The sequence below is a fragment of the Heptranchias perlo genome, chromosome 4 (assembly GCF_035084215.1).
Source record: "Heptranchias perlo isolate sHepPer1 chromosome 4, sHepPer1.hap1, whole genome shotgun sequence".
Lineage (NCBI taxonomy): Eukaryota > Metazoa > Chordata > Chondrichthyes > Hexanchiformes > Hexanchidae > Heptranchias > Heptranchias perlo.
In genome coordinates this window covers 29,676,744-29,691,795 of record NC_090328.1, presented here as the reverse complement: position 1 = coordinate 29,691,795, position 15,052 = coordinate 29,676,744, and the positions used below count along the sequence as shown (strand labels likewise).

The 15,052-nt window shown below is 45.5% G+C and overlaps 1 protein-coding gene and 1 long non-coding RNA gene across 2 annotated transcripts in view; one reads left to right on the top strand and one right to left on the bottom strand.

The window, feature by feature from the left end:
• LOC137320821 (uncharacterized) overlaps window positions 1-6,192 on the bottom strand; it is an 83,505-nt gene extending 77,313 nt beyond the window's left edge. Inside the window, exons 1-2 of the long non-coding RNA XR_010962652.1 lie at window positions 6,045-6,192; window positions 911-986 (exon numbers count right to left, since the gene is read on the bottom strand). This is a non-coding gene — a long non-coding RNA (uncharacterized lncRNA). The remainder of the gene's footprint in view (window positions 1-910; window positions 987-6,044) is intronic.
• On the top strand, window positions 5,902-14,322 carry LOC137320820 (proteinase-activated receptor 1-like). Its single transcript, XM_067982693.1, has 3 exons — window positions 5,902-6,207; window positions 11,745-13,489; window positions 13,717-14,322. The coding sequence occupies exons 1-2, from the start codon at window positions 6,108-6,110 to the stop codon at window positions 12,929-12,931; spliced, it is 1,287 nt and encodes a 428-aa protein (XP_067838794.1). The 5' UTR covers window positions 5,902-6,107; the 3' UTR covers window positions 12,932-13,489; window positions 13,717-14,322.
• Window positions 14,323-15,052: the final 730 nt, after the last annotated feature.

Genomic DNA, 15,052 nt, shown 5'->3' with positions numbered 1-15,052 from the left:
CCCAATTCTTTTAGCCTATCTTGATAATTAAGATGCTTTAAATTGGGATTTGGTCCAGTGGCCCTCCTTTGCACCCTTTCCAAAGCCTCAATATCACCCATCATGTTAGGAGACAGAAACTGGACACCATATTCTAACTGAGGCCTGACCAAGGTCTTGTGCAAGGACAAAATAGTTTGCTTTGTCTTATAGTCAATTGTCCTATGAATGCACACCAACACCTTATTTGCTCTAGCTATCGCTTTATGGCATTGCTAATGAACCTTTGGAGACCTTTGCACTAGAACACCCAGATCTTTCTTTCTCCACCTGCTTTAATGCTTTTCCTCGAAGGGTGTATGTATGTTCAGCATTCACCCTGCCCACATGCATAACCCTGCACTTTCCTAAATTAAACATCATTTGCCAATCACGAGCCCAGTCCCCCAATATATCAAGATTCGCCTTAAGCAGGCGAGCATCGTCTACAGTCCTGACCTTTGCACAAATCTTAGTATCATCTGCCAATTTGCAGATCGAGCTCCCAACACCAGCATCTAGATCATTAATCATTACAGAGAAGGGTGGCAACGCATTCACATGCTTTATGGCAGATGAATTATCTTGTTTGGCACAATCACGCTGTCAGCACCTTGGGCGTGCTAACTTGTCCAGCGGTACGATAGTATTTAACACGAGAAAATTGTGTGACATGGTTGTGTCAATATTCTGATTTGTAAGGTTCAACTGGGTGAGCAAACGACCTTTGTAGCAAGTTTCATCCAATCAGAGGCATGATATAAGTACCACCACAAAAATAGACAGTGGATAGGATCTGGGGAAGCCGTGATAAGAGATAGGCTTTTAAATTATTTTGTTTCAAAACAAAGGGTATAGAATAGATAAGAAAGAACTTGCATTTATATCGCACCTTTCATGACCTCAGGAGTGCTTTACAGCCAATTAAGTCCTTTTTGAAGTGTAGTCACTGTTGTAATGTAGGAATCCTATAAATAGATATAAATAAAGAAAAAAGCAAAGATGATAAAAAATCAAACAGAAAATGAATGTAGAGAGTGAGGAAAAAAAAAGTTGGCAAGCTGAAGTATTTACATTTTTATTTTTTTATTATTAGTGATTATTCTGGTTGTATGTGGTGAGTATTACAATAATAAAACCATACCTGACATTTGAGAAGTAGTATGATCTGAAAACTTAAAGGAAAAATTGCCAGTTCAAGAAAGACTGGAATATTTTGAGTTGCCTGCAGTCTTAGGGTTAATGGTCTCTATCCGTCGGCTGCCGTTCCTGTGCTGGGATAGCCTCTGACTAGTTAGTTAATGTAAGCCTGGAAATTCCTGTTCTCATGGAAATCAGATGTAAATGCTTCATCGTGAGTGATTTCTGTGTCTCCACGTGCATGTCTATTTACTCCCAATATTTGGAATTTGCATATCTTCAGGTAAACTACCTGGCCCCAGGGATGAAATTCTGCAGAGTTTCTACTGAGCGTCTACTGGAACTTTGGCAAAAGACTTGTGCAAACCCTGGAGAAACAACATAAAGTGCCGTTTCTCCAGAGTTTCCGCGTGCTCTTCCGCCGAACTTATGGCGGAAGATCGGGAGAACTCCTGTGAGAACTCAACCCTCTCCAGGATAGGTCGTGTAACAGACAATGGCAATCTTGGGGAGTCTGGGAGCTGTATGTCAGGCACTTCCTGATCTCTCAAGACATTTTTTTTTATTCGTTCATGGGATGTGGGCATCACTGATGAGGCCGGCATTTATTGCCCATCCCTAATTGCCCTTGAGAAGGTGGTGGTGAGCAGCCTTCTTGAACCGCTGCAGTCCGTGTGGTGACGGTTCTCCCACAGTGCTGTTAGGAAGGGAGTTCCAGGATCTTGACCCAGCGACGATGAAGGAACGGCGATATATTTCCAAGTCGGGATGGTGTGTGACTTGGAGGGGAACGTGCAGGTGGTGTTGTTCCCATGTGCCTGCTGCCCTTGTCCTTCTAGGTGGTAGAGGTCGTGGGTTTGGGAGGTGCTGTCGAAGAAGCCTTGGCGAGTTGCTACAGTGCATCCTGTGGATTGTACACACTGCAGCCACAGTGCGCCGGTGGTGAAGGGAGTGAATGTTTAGGGTGGTGGATGGGGTGCTAATCAAGCGGGCTGCTTTGTCCTGGATGGTGTCGAGCTTCTTGAGTGTTGTTGGAGCTGCACTCATCCAGGCAAGTGGAGAGTATTCCATCACACTCCTGACTTGTGCCTTGTAGATGGTGGAAAGGCTTTGGGGAGTCAGGAGGCGAGTCACTCGCCGCAGAATACCCAGCCTCTGACCCGCTCTTGTAGCCACAGTATTTATATGGCTGGCCCTGTTAAGCTTCTGGTCAATGGTGACCCCCAGGATGTTGATGGAGGGGGATTCGGCGATGGTAATGCCGTTGAATGTCAAGGGGAGGTGGTTAGACTCTCTCTTGTTGGAGATCGTCATTGCCTGGCACTTGTCTGGTGTGAATGTTACTTGCCACTTTTGAGCCCAAGCTTGGATGTTGTCCAGGTCTTGCTGCATGCGGGCACGGACTGCTTCATTATCTGAGGGGTTGCGAATGGAACTGAACACTGTGCAATCATCAGCGAACATCCCCATTTCTGACCTTATGATGGAGGGAAGGTCATTGATGAAGCAGCTGAAGATGGTTGGGCCTAGGATACTGCCCTGAGGGACTCCTGCAGCAATGTCCTGGGGCTGAGATGATTGGCCTCCAACAACCACTACCATCTTCCTTTGTGCTAGGTATGACTCCAGCCACTGGAGAGTTCTCCCTGATTCCCATTGACTTCAATTTTACTAGGGCTCCTTGGTGCCAAACTCGGTCAAATGCTGCCTTGATTTCAAGTGCAGTCACTCTCACCTCACCTCTGGAATTCAGCCCTTTTGTCCATGTTTGGACCAAGGCTGTAATGAGGTCTGGAGCCGAGTGGTCCTGGCAGAACCCAAACTGAGCATCGGTGAGCAGGTTATTGGTGAGTAAGTGCCGCTTGATAGCACTGTCGACGACACCTTCCATCACTTTGCTAATGATTGAGAGTAGACTGATGGGGCGGTAATTGTCCAGATTGGATTTGTCCTGCTTTTTGTGGACAGGACAAACCTGGGCAATTTTCCACATTGTCGGGTAGATGCCAGTGTTGTAGCTGTACTGGAACAGTTTGGCTGGAGGTGCAGCTAGTTCTGAAGCATAAATCTTCAGTACTACAGCCAGGATGTTGTCGGGGCCCATAGCCTTTGCTGTATCCAGTGCACTCAGCCGTTTCTTCATATCACATGGCTTCTAGATGCCAATGGTATGCTCTACATTAACCCTAGTGGCTGCATGGGACTAGCTGTATCTCACTCTGCCTCAAGACTATCACTAGCTAGATCAGGACAGTAGTCTTGGTCTGGAAGGAGCCACCCTTCCAGTCACCCTTCACAGAAGTCCAGCACAGATTACTGTCTGAAAATGAAAGCATCCTGACAGCTGCCTAGCAACCAGGTATTCAGCTTCATGATACAATGTTATTCACCAACTGTAAGCAAATGGAGTAATGTTCATGTAAGCAATTGCATTTTGCCTAGGGGCATGAATGGTCATGAATTATCCCTGTAATTTTGGAAATCCAGTCGTGTGGTGAAACTGGACAGCCTTGTTATGTATTTAAACCTGCTAAACAAAGCATGAGTCATCTGTTTGCTGTATCTGTGGGTAGCACCTTGGCTGGTATTGCTGATGTCCCCTCTTCTAGCCCTGGAAGACGCCCGAGGTATAGAAGCTTAGGGCCATGATGACCTTGACTGTCACTGGAGGTGCCATCCCTACTGTAGAGGTTGGCCACAAGTCTCCTCGAAGCAGGTAACACAGCTCTGTGACTGCTTGACTGCTTCCCTGCTAAACACGAATTGCATGGTAGTTCTCCTCAGTTATCATTAAGTAAACATGCCTGGCCTATAGATAGTGTTGGTTACTTATTGGCACAGATAATATACTTTACATTATTTGTGGTAGAGGAGCACTGAAAGTAATATCCATAGTTTGTAAGGGTGTGGGAGTAACAAGAAACTTACAGTGCAGCTTTAGACAATCAGTTCCCAAGAACCTGACTGGCCTTGATGCCCTTTTGAAATTGGTGACATTAACACACTGCACAGTGTGGGGAATGGAAGATTGCAGGTTTCTCCCTTAAGTAGCATGCATTAGTAGATTTTAATTGATAATGATGTCAATGAACTTTGGGGTAGAATTTTGCCTTTACCGCATGGGCGTTACGCATCATCTGGGCGGAGCCTAGAGAGGAAAATCAGGCGGGGAGGATTGCACACCAATAACATAAAACCTGCCTGACTTTCGTTCCATTTAAAATCTATTCCATTCTGTGTGAAAATGCACACCGTCAGCGAGAAAGCAGTGTTGGGATTTTGAACACTGCACTTAGCAGGTAAGAAGCCAGCCATTCAGGAATATGCAATTATCCTGCCCATTACATAGAATTTTACAGCACAGAAACAGGCCATTCAGCTCAACAGGTCTCTGCCATTGTTTATGCTCCACATGAGCCTCCTTCCACCTTACTTCATCTTACCCCAAAGGAACAGGAATAGGCCGTTTAGCCCCACAAGCCTGTGCCGCCATTCAATGAGATTGTGGCTGATCTCCATATACCCGCCTTAGCCTCACATCCCTTAATACCTTTAGTTAACAAAAATCTATCAATCTCAGCTTTAAAATTAACAATTGAGCTAGCATCAACTGCCATTTACGGAAGAGAGTTCCAAACTTCTACCACCCTTTACATGTAGAAGTGTTTCCTAACTTCACTCCTGAAAGTCCTGTCTCTAATTTTTAGGCTATGTCCCCTAGTCCTGGACTCCCCAACCAGCGAAAATGGTTTCTCTCTATCTCCCTATCAGTTCCCCTTAATATCTTGAAAACTTTGATCAAATCACCCCTTAACCTTCTAAATACCAGGGAATACAACCCTAGTTTGTGTAATCTCTCCTTGTAATTTAACCCTTGGAGTCCATTCTAGTAAATCTACGCTGCACTCCCTCCAAGGCCAATATATCCTTCCTAAGGTGTGGTGCCCAGAAATGAACACAGTACTCCAGGTGTGGTCTAACCAGGGCTTTGTATAGCTGTGGAATAACTTCTACCCCCTTGTATTCTAGTTCTCTAGATATAAAGGCCAGCATTCCATTAGCCTTTTTGATTATTTTCTGTACCTGTTCATGACATGGACCCCATAGTCTCTTTGGACCTCCATTGTTTTGAACTTTTCACCATTTAGAAAGTACTCCTGATCTATCCCTTTTAGGTCCAAAGGACCTCACACTTGCCTACATTGGGCAAAACTGTAGCAAATGGATTTCATTCACTTAATCTATTAATATCTCTTTGTAATTTTATGCTTCCATCTACACTGCTTACAGTGCTGCCTATCTTTGTGTCATTGGCAAATTTGGATATGTGGCTCTCTATCCCGTCATCTAAGTTTTTAATAAATACAGTGAATAGTTGAGGCCCCAACACAGATGCCCGTGGGTCACCATTAGTCACATCCTGTCAATTTGAGTACCTGCCCATTATCCCGACTCTCTGTTTCCTGCCGCTCAGCCAGTTTCCTAACCAGGTCAATAATTTGCCCTCAATTCCAAGCCCTGCAGACACAATTCCTACTGCTCCAAGCACTTCTACCAGCAGGAACTTCGAAGAAACACTTGTATTTATATAGTGCCTTTCATCTCAGGAAGCCCCAAAGTGTTTCACAGCCAATGAAGTACTTTTGAAGTGTAGCCACTGTTGTAATGTAAGAATATAATATGGGATGGTTAAACCGGGAGAGGCATGTTCCCTTTAAGAACACACCCCAAACACCGACACATTTGTCAGGAAGTGTCGAACAGGAATCCAGCAAGAAATCAGAATTAAGCAACTGAAACTTGAAGCTGAACTTGTCTGATAAACTTTTGAAACTAAAATAGTAACCGATCTCACGGAGAGGGGAGACCTGCGGATCTTCACTTACTTTATGTGCGACTTCTCGGCGGAAGAGACTCGGAGGGAGATGGTTCTCTGAGCCGGATCAGGAATGTGGAGACAACCGTGGCTCATTTCATTCGGGATGGGCTGGAAAGTACAGTTTGTGTTGTGGGTCGCGCTGCTTTCTGTGGTCTCAGCTCTCAAACCTGGTAAGAAATGGGGTGTGGGAGAGGGATAGGGAAGAGTGGGATAGGGGGGAGTGGGAGAGGGAGAGGGGAAAGGATAGGGGAGAGAGGGAGAGGGGAAAGGATAGGGGAGAGGGGGAAAGGATAGGGGAGAGTGGGAAAGGGAGGGGGAAAGGATAGGGGAGAGTGGGAAAGGGAGGGGGAAAGGATAGGGGAGAGTGGGAAAGGGAGGGGGAAAGGATAGGGGAGAGTGGGAAAGGGAGGGGGAAAGGATAGGGGAGAGTGGGAAAGGGAGGGGGAAAGGCTAGGGGAGAGTGGGAAAGGGAGGGGGAAATGATAGGGGAGAGTGGGAAAGAGAGTGGGAAAGGGAGGGGGAAAGGATAGGGGAGAGTGGGAAAGGGAGGGGGAAAGGATAGGGAGGAGAGTGGGAAAGGGAGGGGGAAAGGATTGGGAGGAGAGTGGGAAAGGGAGGGGGAAAGGATAGGGGAGAGTGGGAAAGAGAGTGGGAAAGGGAGGGGGAAAGGATAGGGGAGAGTGGGAAAGGGAGGGGGAAAGGATAGGGAGGAGAGTGGGAAAGGGAGGGGGAAAGGATTGGGAGGAGAGTGGGAAAGGGAGGGGGAAAGGATAGGGAGGAGAGTGGGAAAGGGAGGGGGAAAGGATAGGGAGGAGAGTGGGAAAGGGAGGGGGAAAGGATAGGGAGGAGAGTGGGAAAGGGAGGGGGAAAGGATAGGGAGGAGAGTGGGAAAGGGAGGGGGAAAGGATAGGGAGGAGAGTGGGAAAGGGAGGGGGAAAGGATAGGGAGGAGAGTGGGAAAGGGAGGGGGAAAGGATAGGGAGGAGAGTGGGAAAGGGAGGGGGAAAGGATAGGGAGGAGAGTGGGAAAGGGAGGGGGAAAGGATAGGGAGGAGAGTGGGAAAGGGAGGGGGAAAGGATAGGGAGGAGAGTGGGAAAGGGAGGGGGAAAGGATAGGGAGGAGAGTGGGAAAGGGAGGGGGAAAGGATAGGAAGGAGAGTGGGAAAGGGAGGGGGAAAGGATAGGAAGGAGAGTGGGAAAGGGAGGGGGAAAGGATAGGGAGGAGAGTGGGAAAGGGAGGGGGAAAGGATAGGGAGGAGAGTGGGAAAGGGAGGGGGAAAGGATAGGGAGGAGAGTGGGGGGGAAAGGGGGACAGATAGGGGGGAGTGGGAGAGGAGAGGGAGAGGGGAAAGGATAGGGGAGAGGGAGAGAGGGGAAGGGAGAGGGAGAGAGGGAGAGAGGGGAAAGGAGAGGGGGACGGAGAGGAGGACAGAGAGGGGAGAGGGAGAGGGGGACGGATAGGGGGGAGTGGGAGAGGGGGACGGATAGGGGGGAGTGGGAGAGGGGGACGGAGAGTGGGAGAGGAGAGGGGGACGGATGGGGAGAGTGGGAGAGGAGAGGGGGACGGATGGGGAGAGTGGAAGAGGAGAGGGGGACGGATGGGGAGAGTGGAAGAGGAGAGGGAGAGGGAGACCATAGGGGAGAGTGGGAGACGGATAGGGGAGTGGGAGACGGATAGGGGAGAGGGAGACGGATAGGGGAGAGGGAGACGGATAGGGGAGGGGGAGAGGGAGACGGATAAGGGAGAGGGAGAGGGAGACGGATAGGGGAGAGGGGAGAGTGGGAGAGGAGAGGGAGAGTGGGAGAGGAGAGGGAGAGGGGGACGGATAGGGGAGAGTGGGAGAGGAGAGGGAGACGGGGACGGATAGGCGAGAGGGGAAAGGGAGAGGGAGAGTGGGAGAGGAGAGGGGAGAGGGGGACGGAGAAGAGGAGAGGGAGAGTGGGAGAGGGGAAAGGATAGGGGGGAGACGGAGAGGGGAAAGGATAGGGGAGAGTGGGAGAGGAGAGGGAGAGGGGAAAGGATAGGGGAGAGTGGGAGAGGAGAGGGAGAGGGGGACGGATAGGGGAGAGTGGGAGAGGAGAGGGAGAGGGGGACGGATAGGGGAGAGGGGGACGGATAGGGGAGAGGGGGACGGATAGGGGAGAGGGGGACGGATAGGGGAGAGGGGGACGGATAGGGGAGAGGGGGACGGATAGGGGAGAGGGGGACGGATAGGGGAGAGTGGGAGAGGAGAGGGGGACGGATAGGGGAGAGTGGGAGAGGAGAGGGAGAGGGGGACGGATAGGGGAGAGTGGGAGAGGAGAGGGAGAGGGGGACGGATAGGGGAGAGTGGGAGAGGAGAGGGAGAGGGGGACGGATAGGGGAGAGTGGGAGAGGAGATGGGGAGAGGATAGGGGAGAGTGGGAAAGGATAGGGGAGAGGGGAAAGGATAGGGGAGAGGGGAAAAGGAGAGGGGAGAGTGGGAGGGGGGTGGGAATGGTTGGGGAATATCTGGGATTTTTTAATAGTGTATGATTCAGAGATCCAGGATCACATTAGCCCTGATGACACGTACAGTATATACATAGTAAACTCCGGCCAGTTGATCTAAGCTGTCAACCAAGTGTTGGGATTTAGTATCCCACACTTTACACTTTCAGCAGTGTGAAATATTTCGCAAGGAACAAAGTCAAACTAGACAGTTTACCCCAACACCATATTCCCACTTTCTGTAACAAGAGAAAGTCCAAAGGAATCGTACTTTATATTTATTTGTTTTACCGTACATTCGTGGTGCAAGGTATCGTTTTGAAAATGTTAACATTTAAAAATGCAACGGATTTTTTTGGCGCAACAACCTCTTGTCACATTAAATTTTCATCTGTTTATTTTAAAACAATAACAGGAATGGCTAGTTAGAAATAAAGCTGGCAAAAGGCAATCGTTAAATTTACAAATCCAAACTGGAGAGCAGTCAAACGTTTATCCATGATACAACATTTCTCCATTACTATTTAAATATCACCGTACTCTTAGTCAAAAGCAAAATACTGCGGATGCTGGAAATCTGAAATAAAAACAAAAAATGCTGGAGAAGCTCAGCAAGTCAGGCAGCATCTATTACCGTACTCTGGGAGAACAAAGTATACGACAGTACTGACACAGCGAGCCTAAGGAAGGTTACCAGAAATTCATTGAAAGAAACTGGGTACCTTCCCCACTACTGCAACCGAAAATCGGACTATTGTGGAGTAGGGGAGTTGGGGAGAGGGGTGTGGTAAACAGGGCAGGCCCACACGGTAGACTGAGAAGGCTGAAGAATGGAGGTAGCCAACAAGGGGATAGCACACCCAGGGAACGACCAAAGAAAGATCCCTTATTTACATCAAACCAGGTTGTATCCCCTTGGATACCATACTCAATGAACTTTACTAATTTATGATGAAGGACAGTATCTACTTTATGATTTTTCAGATCTGTAGTTATTTTTTCAGATGTAAACTAGACTCATAGAATTATAGAAAGGTTACGGCATGGAAGGAGGCCGTTCGGCCCATCGAGTCCGCGCCGGCTCTATGCAAGAGCAATCCAGCTATTCCCACTCCCCTGCCCTTTACCCCTAGCCTGGTTTTTTTTTCCTTTCAAGTACTTATCTAGCTCCCTTTTGAAGGCCATGATTGAATCTGCCTCAACCACCTCCTCGGGCAGTGCATTCCAGATCCTAACTACTCTAAATAGAACTAATAGCTCTGAACTGATGTCCCATTCAGTGTTATAACGTAAACTTTTCTCCATCACCTTTACTTGTAGATAACGGCTTCCATAAGCAGGGCAAATCTCTTATGAACCAAGGCACTTCTTTATTCTCTGTTGTGCTGGGTTAGCACAGTCCAGGTATAACAATTAACCTTAAATCGTGGTAAATTGTTTACCGGAGAGTACATGGGATGTCGACCACATTCTCCTGTCTCCTTAGAAAGCAGAAAAATACCACACTGCTGGTCCAATGCCCACAAGCTAAAGCTACTGTTCAGATTTATGTTTTGATAAAATCATTCAAAAATGGAAAGATAAAATCAAAGAATCATAGACATTTTTTTAAAGTCTTGCATTAATTTAGCATCTTTCACATCCCGAAGACATACCAAACACTTTACAGCCAATAAATTACTTGTGAAGCGTAGTCACTGTTGACAAACATGGCAGCCAAGTTGTGCAAATAAGGTCCCACAACAACAATAAGATAAATGTCCTGTTAATCTTTTTTGGTGATGTTGGTTGAAGGATGAATGTTTTCCAGGACACTGGAGAATTCCCCTGCTCTTTCCTGAATAGTGGCATGAGATGTTTTATGTCCACCTGAACAGGCAGATGAGGCCTTGGTTCAACATTTTATCTGAAAGATGGCACCTCTGACAATGCAGCACTCCCTCATTGCTGCACCTCTGACAATGCAGCACTCCCTCATTGCTGCACCTCTGACAATGCAGCACTCCCTCATTGCTGCACCTCTGACAATGCAGCACTCCCTCATTGCTGCACCTCTGACAATGCAGCACTCCCTCAGTGCTGCACCTCTGACAATGCAGCACTCCCTCATTGCTGCACCTCTGACAATGCAGCACTCCCTCAGTGCTGCTCTTAAATGTCAACCAACATTACGTGCTCAAATCCTGGAATGGACCTTGGACAACCTTCTGACAAGAATGCTACAACTTACCTAAATTGATATTTACAGCACAGAAGGAGGCTATTGAGCCCATTGTGCCTGTGCTCGGCAACTGGAGCCATCCATGCTAATCCCACTTCCCATATCCTTTTATATTCCTTTTCAAATAATCGTCTGATTCTGTTTCATTCACTGGAATAGGTGGGTAAACCAAGATTCTCTTAACATATGGCCATCACAGGCACTCCCTAAAAATCATGCATTGACATGCAGAATGTTTTGGTAGTGATTATTCATCATGTGGAGGTTTTCTGTTGAGGAATGCCAAAGTATGTTGCAGAGATGATTGAATGGCCAGGTAGGCACAGTCGATGTCACCCTGTACCCGATCTTTCACCAAACACTGTCAGCCTTTCCTGCTGCTGTGTCTCAGTGCTGACTTCAATGTGGTCACATGCAAGTTGCATTAGTGACTGGCAAGAAACTATTCAGTACAATAATCAAATTTACACTTTATACAACTTAGGTTGACTGTTGTGGGTTCAGGACCCACTCCGGAGACTTGAGCACAAAATCTAGGCTGACACTTCAGTGCAGCACTGAGGGAGTGCTGCACTGTTGGTGGTTTCGTCTATCGGATGAGATGTTAAATCGAGACCCCATTTGCCCTCTCGGGTGGACATTAAAGATCCCATGGCACTGTTTCAAGGAAGAGCAGGGGAGTTCTCCCCAGTGTCCTGACTAATATTTATCCCTTACCCAATTCCTAAAAACAGATTATCTGGTCATTATCACATTGCTGTTTGTGTGACCTTGCTGTGTGCAAATTGGCTGCCACTTTTCCTACATTACAACAATGACTACACTTCAAAAGTACTTAATTTTCTGTAAAGTGCTTTGTATTAACGTGTCAGCCTGGATTATGTGCTCAGGTTTCTGGTTTAGGGCTTGAACCCACGACCTGACTCAGAGACGAGAACTGACACTTGCCATTGAGCCAAGCTGTCACGCCTTTTTGTAATGCTTTAATTAATTATATATTTGTTACCTTATTTTTCAGATAAGAACTCAAGGTCTAAAAGCAAATTTTTAGCCAAAAGTTTTGCTGGTGAATCTCCAATTAGGGACAATGAATTCATGCTTCACAATATTGGGGACGATGGTAACAATCAGAGCAGATCCGGAGGGTCATCAACACATGGATTTAACTTCTCCAAAATGGTTAAAGTTTCAGATACGGCAAGACAATACCTAACTGGTTCATGGATGATTTTAGTCATTCCTTTTGTTTACACGTTTGTTTTTACAGCAAGTTTGCCTCTTAACTTCCTGGCATTCTTAATATTCCTCTTTAAAATGGATTTGACAAAACCGGCTGTAATTTACATGATGAATTTGGCAGCAGCAGATTTGTTATTTGTGCTGTTGCTTCCTGCGAAGATCTCCTACCATTTTTCTGGTAATGACTGGGGATTTGGCTCTTTCCTGTGCCGATTGGTTACTGGTGGTTTTTATGCTTATATGTACTGTTCAGTGCTGCTGATGATGTGTATAAGTGTCGACCGATTTCTTGCTGTGGTTTATCCAATACGCTCTGCCTCCTGGAGGACCCGGGGAAGCACTGTTGTACTTTGCCTTGTCGCGTGGCTTGCAGCTATTGGTGGGGCTCTACCACTTTTCCTTACTGAGCAAACAGCGTATATCACTGACCTAAACATTACAACCTGCCATGATGTGTTACCCCTCTCTACACTACAAAACTATTCCGTCTATTACTTTTCCGCTTTGTGTATTCTGTTTTTTGTAATTCCCCTGCTTGTGACCTCAGTCTGTTATGTATGTATTATCGTAACCCTGCATTCATCAAATGTGACAAACCAGTGTGGAAAGAGACATGCTTTCTTTCTGGTTATAATTGTGCTTTCTGTGTTTATTGTTTGTTTTGCACCAACTAATATCATTTTGCTCATACATTATCTTCATTTTTATCATGCAGCAAGTGACTCCCTCTACTTTGCCTATGTGCTGTGTGTGTGCATAGGCAGTGTGAGCTGTTGCCTCGACCCTTTGATTTATTATTATGCCTCATCATTGTTCCAGAATCAGTTACATCATCTTTTGTATTCCAGGGAGGTTGCTAGTAGTCAAACAAAAGAGGCAAACAAGAAATTGGGAACTTCCAGTCCCGATCATGGCGCCTGCAGAAGGTTGTTAGCGCAAACTGATCACATGATGTATACGTTTTAGGGTTTTTTTTAGTAATGTTATAAAGTACAACAGATTTCCCTCAATCAAGGATAACATTATCCAGCTAGCTGAGATCAAATTAGTCTGTGTTGTTCTTCATACTCCTTCACTGTGTGTGTCTGTGAACAAAGCGTTACAAATACCTCTGACCAAACCTTGGTCTTAATTATACTGTTCTTCTAACAAACATCTGTACTTTAACCCTCTTAGTTGGGTTTTGTCTGTGTGTTGTAAGTTCAGACCACAGTGTCCACAGTAATTCAATTGCTGATGTCATAGGCACTTTAACCCTTGAACTCCAAACATGCCACAAGTGGTAACCCACAGAGTGGACCAGGTTAAATCTCTGTCTAAGAACAGAAGGAAGTACAACCAGAGTGACTGTTCCTCTGAGTCTATGTTCCCAGTTATACTGCTTTAACAGCTCTGGTCAAATAAATGCCACTGTGCTGCATGCCCTTAATCTAACTTCCTTCTAAGATTTGTGATCCATAAGGGTCATAATTCACTTGACAAATTCATATGCTGTAAAAGTAACTGACTTTAAATAATGATGATGTGGAGATGCCGGTGATGGACTGGGGTTGACAATTGTAAACAATTTTACAACACCAAGTTATAGTCCAGCAATTTTATTTTAAATTCACAAGCTTTCGGAGGCTTCCTCCTTCATCAGGTGAACATCGTGACGAAGGAGGAAGCCTCCGAAAGCTTGTGAATTTAAAATAAAATTGCTGGACTATAACTTGGTGTTGTAAAATTGTTTACAATTAAATAATGATGAGGATAAACCCTTTCATTGTCATCAGGGGTAGATTAGGCAATTAAATCAAACAATCCAGTATTGTATTTATCAAAACCAACTAAGAACACCTTTATATCTACTGTATACATCAAGTGTCATTTACAAAGGCTGTCCATATCAAATGTAAAACAGATGCAGCATGCCAGAAAAGTATGTGGTACAGTGTCAGAAAGCAGTGACAACCCAAACCCAAAGGCTGAGAATTCTGTTAAATCAAAATTTTCAACCATTTATGAAAAGAGAGAAAGACACTTCTACTGTAATGAGAAAGTAAACTTTTGGATTTAAGGCTAATTTGCAGAGGAAAAAGAAATTCTGATTTATTTACTATTGTTTATATTTCTTGATTGTTATCTTCACGTACTGTTAAAATATAACAATAAAATACTTTGTCAGATATGATAAATTGAACAAAGTATGGCAGTGAAAACTTTGCATCATGTTTACCACTGTCTCAATGATACTATAGTTAATATTTTTACATGATATATCTCTGATATTGCAAAATGTGTGTGATTTGTTGCTTGAGAAATACATTTATCCATATTGTACAGATGTAGTTCATAAAAAGATCACATTAAATGAATCCAGGCTTGAGTTAATTCTGAATTAGAGGCATGGGCATGTTTGTTTATTTATTTGAATGTTTCTTCCCTTGTTGGTCTCACCAAGTCTCATCACCTCCTGCAGGAAAGAGGGCAGGTGAATAACCTGCTCCCAGGCCTCCATCTGTGGCACATTGCCCCTCCTTAATACCAGCAATGCAGCTGATACCAGCAAGTCAGTGGGGGAGGGGGACTGAACCTGTATCCCACCACTCTGCGGCACTGTACTGGTGCTATCTATAGATTTTTTTTTAACCTCATCATTATCACCACCCATCCTTCATTCAAGTTTAATGCAGCGGTTCATAGGGGCTTGTTATCTTGGTTTATTCTGTTATGATGTTTAGAACAGTGTATGGCTGGATGGAAATCTGTTGATGTAGTCCCATCAAAAAATGGTACCACCATGGTGTTACCACACTATTGTAGAGGCCACAGCCATTGTATGAAGTTATATTTGCTGCGTTAAAAATAATCATTTATATACAGCATACATAGCTGATATACGTCAACCAAAGTAGTTTCTCTCTTTCCAACATTGATACATCATGATATTTAATAAAAGACCATACAGCTGTAATTCCACAGCCCTGGGCCCCGCAAAAGGAACACTTTTTAGGTGGGTAGTGATGAGACTTGGGGTGTGACCTGGTTGTGTTGTGTCCCTGCCCCTTTTTGCCCGTAAGAAATTCCAGCTGATTTGGGGTGGAT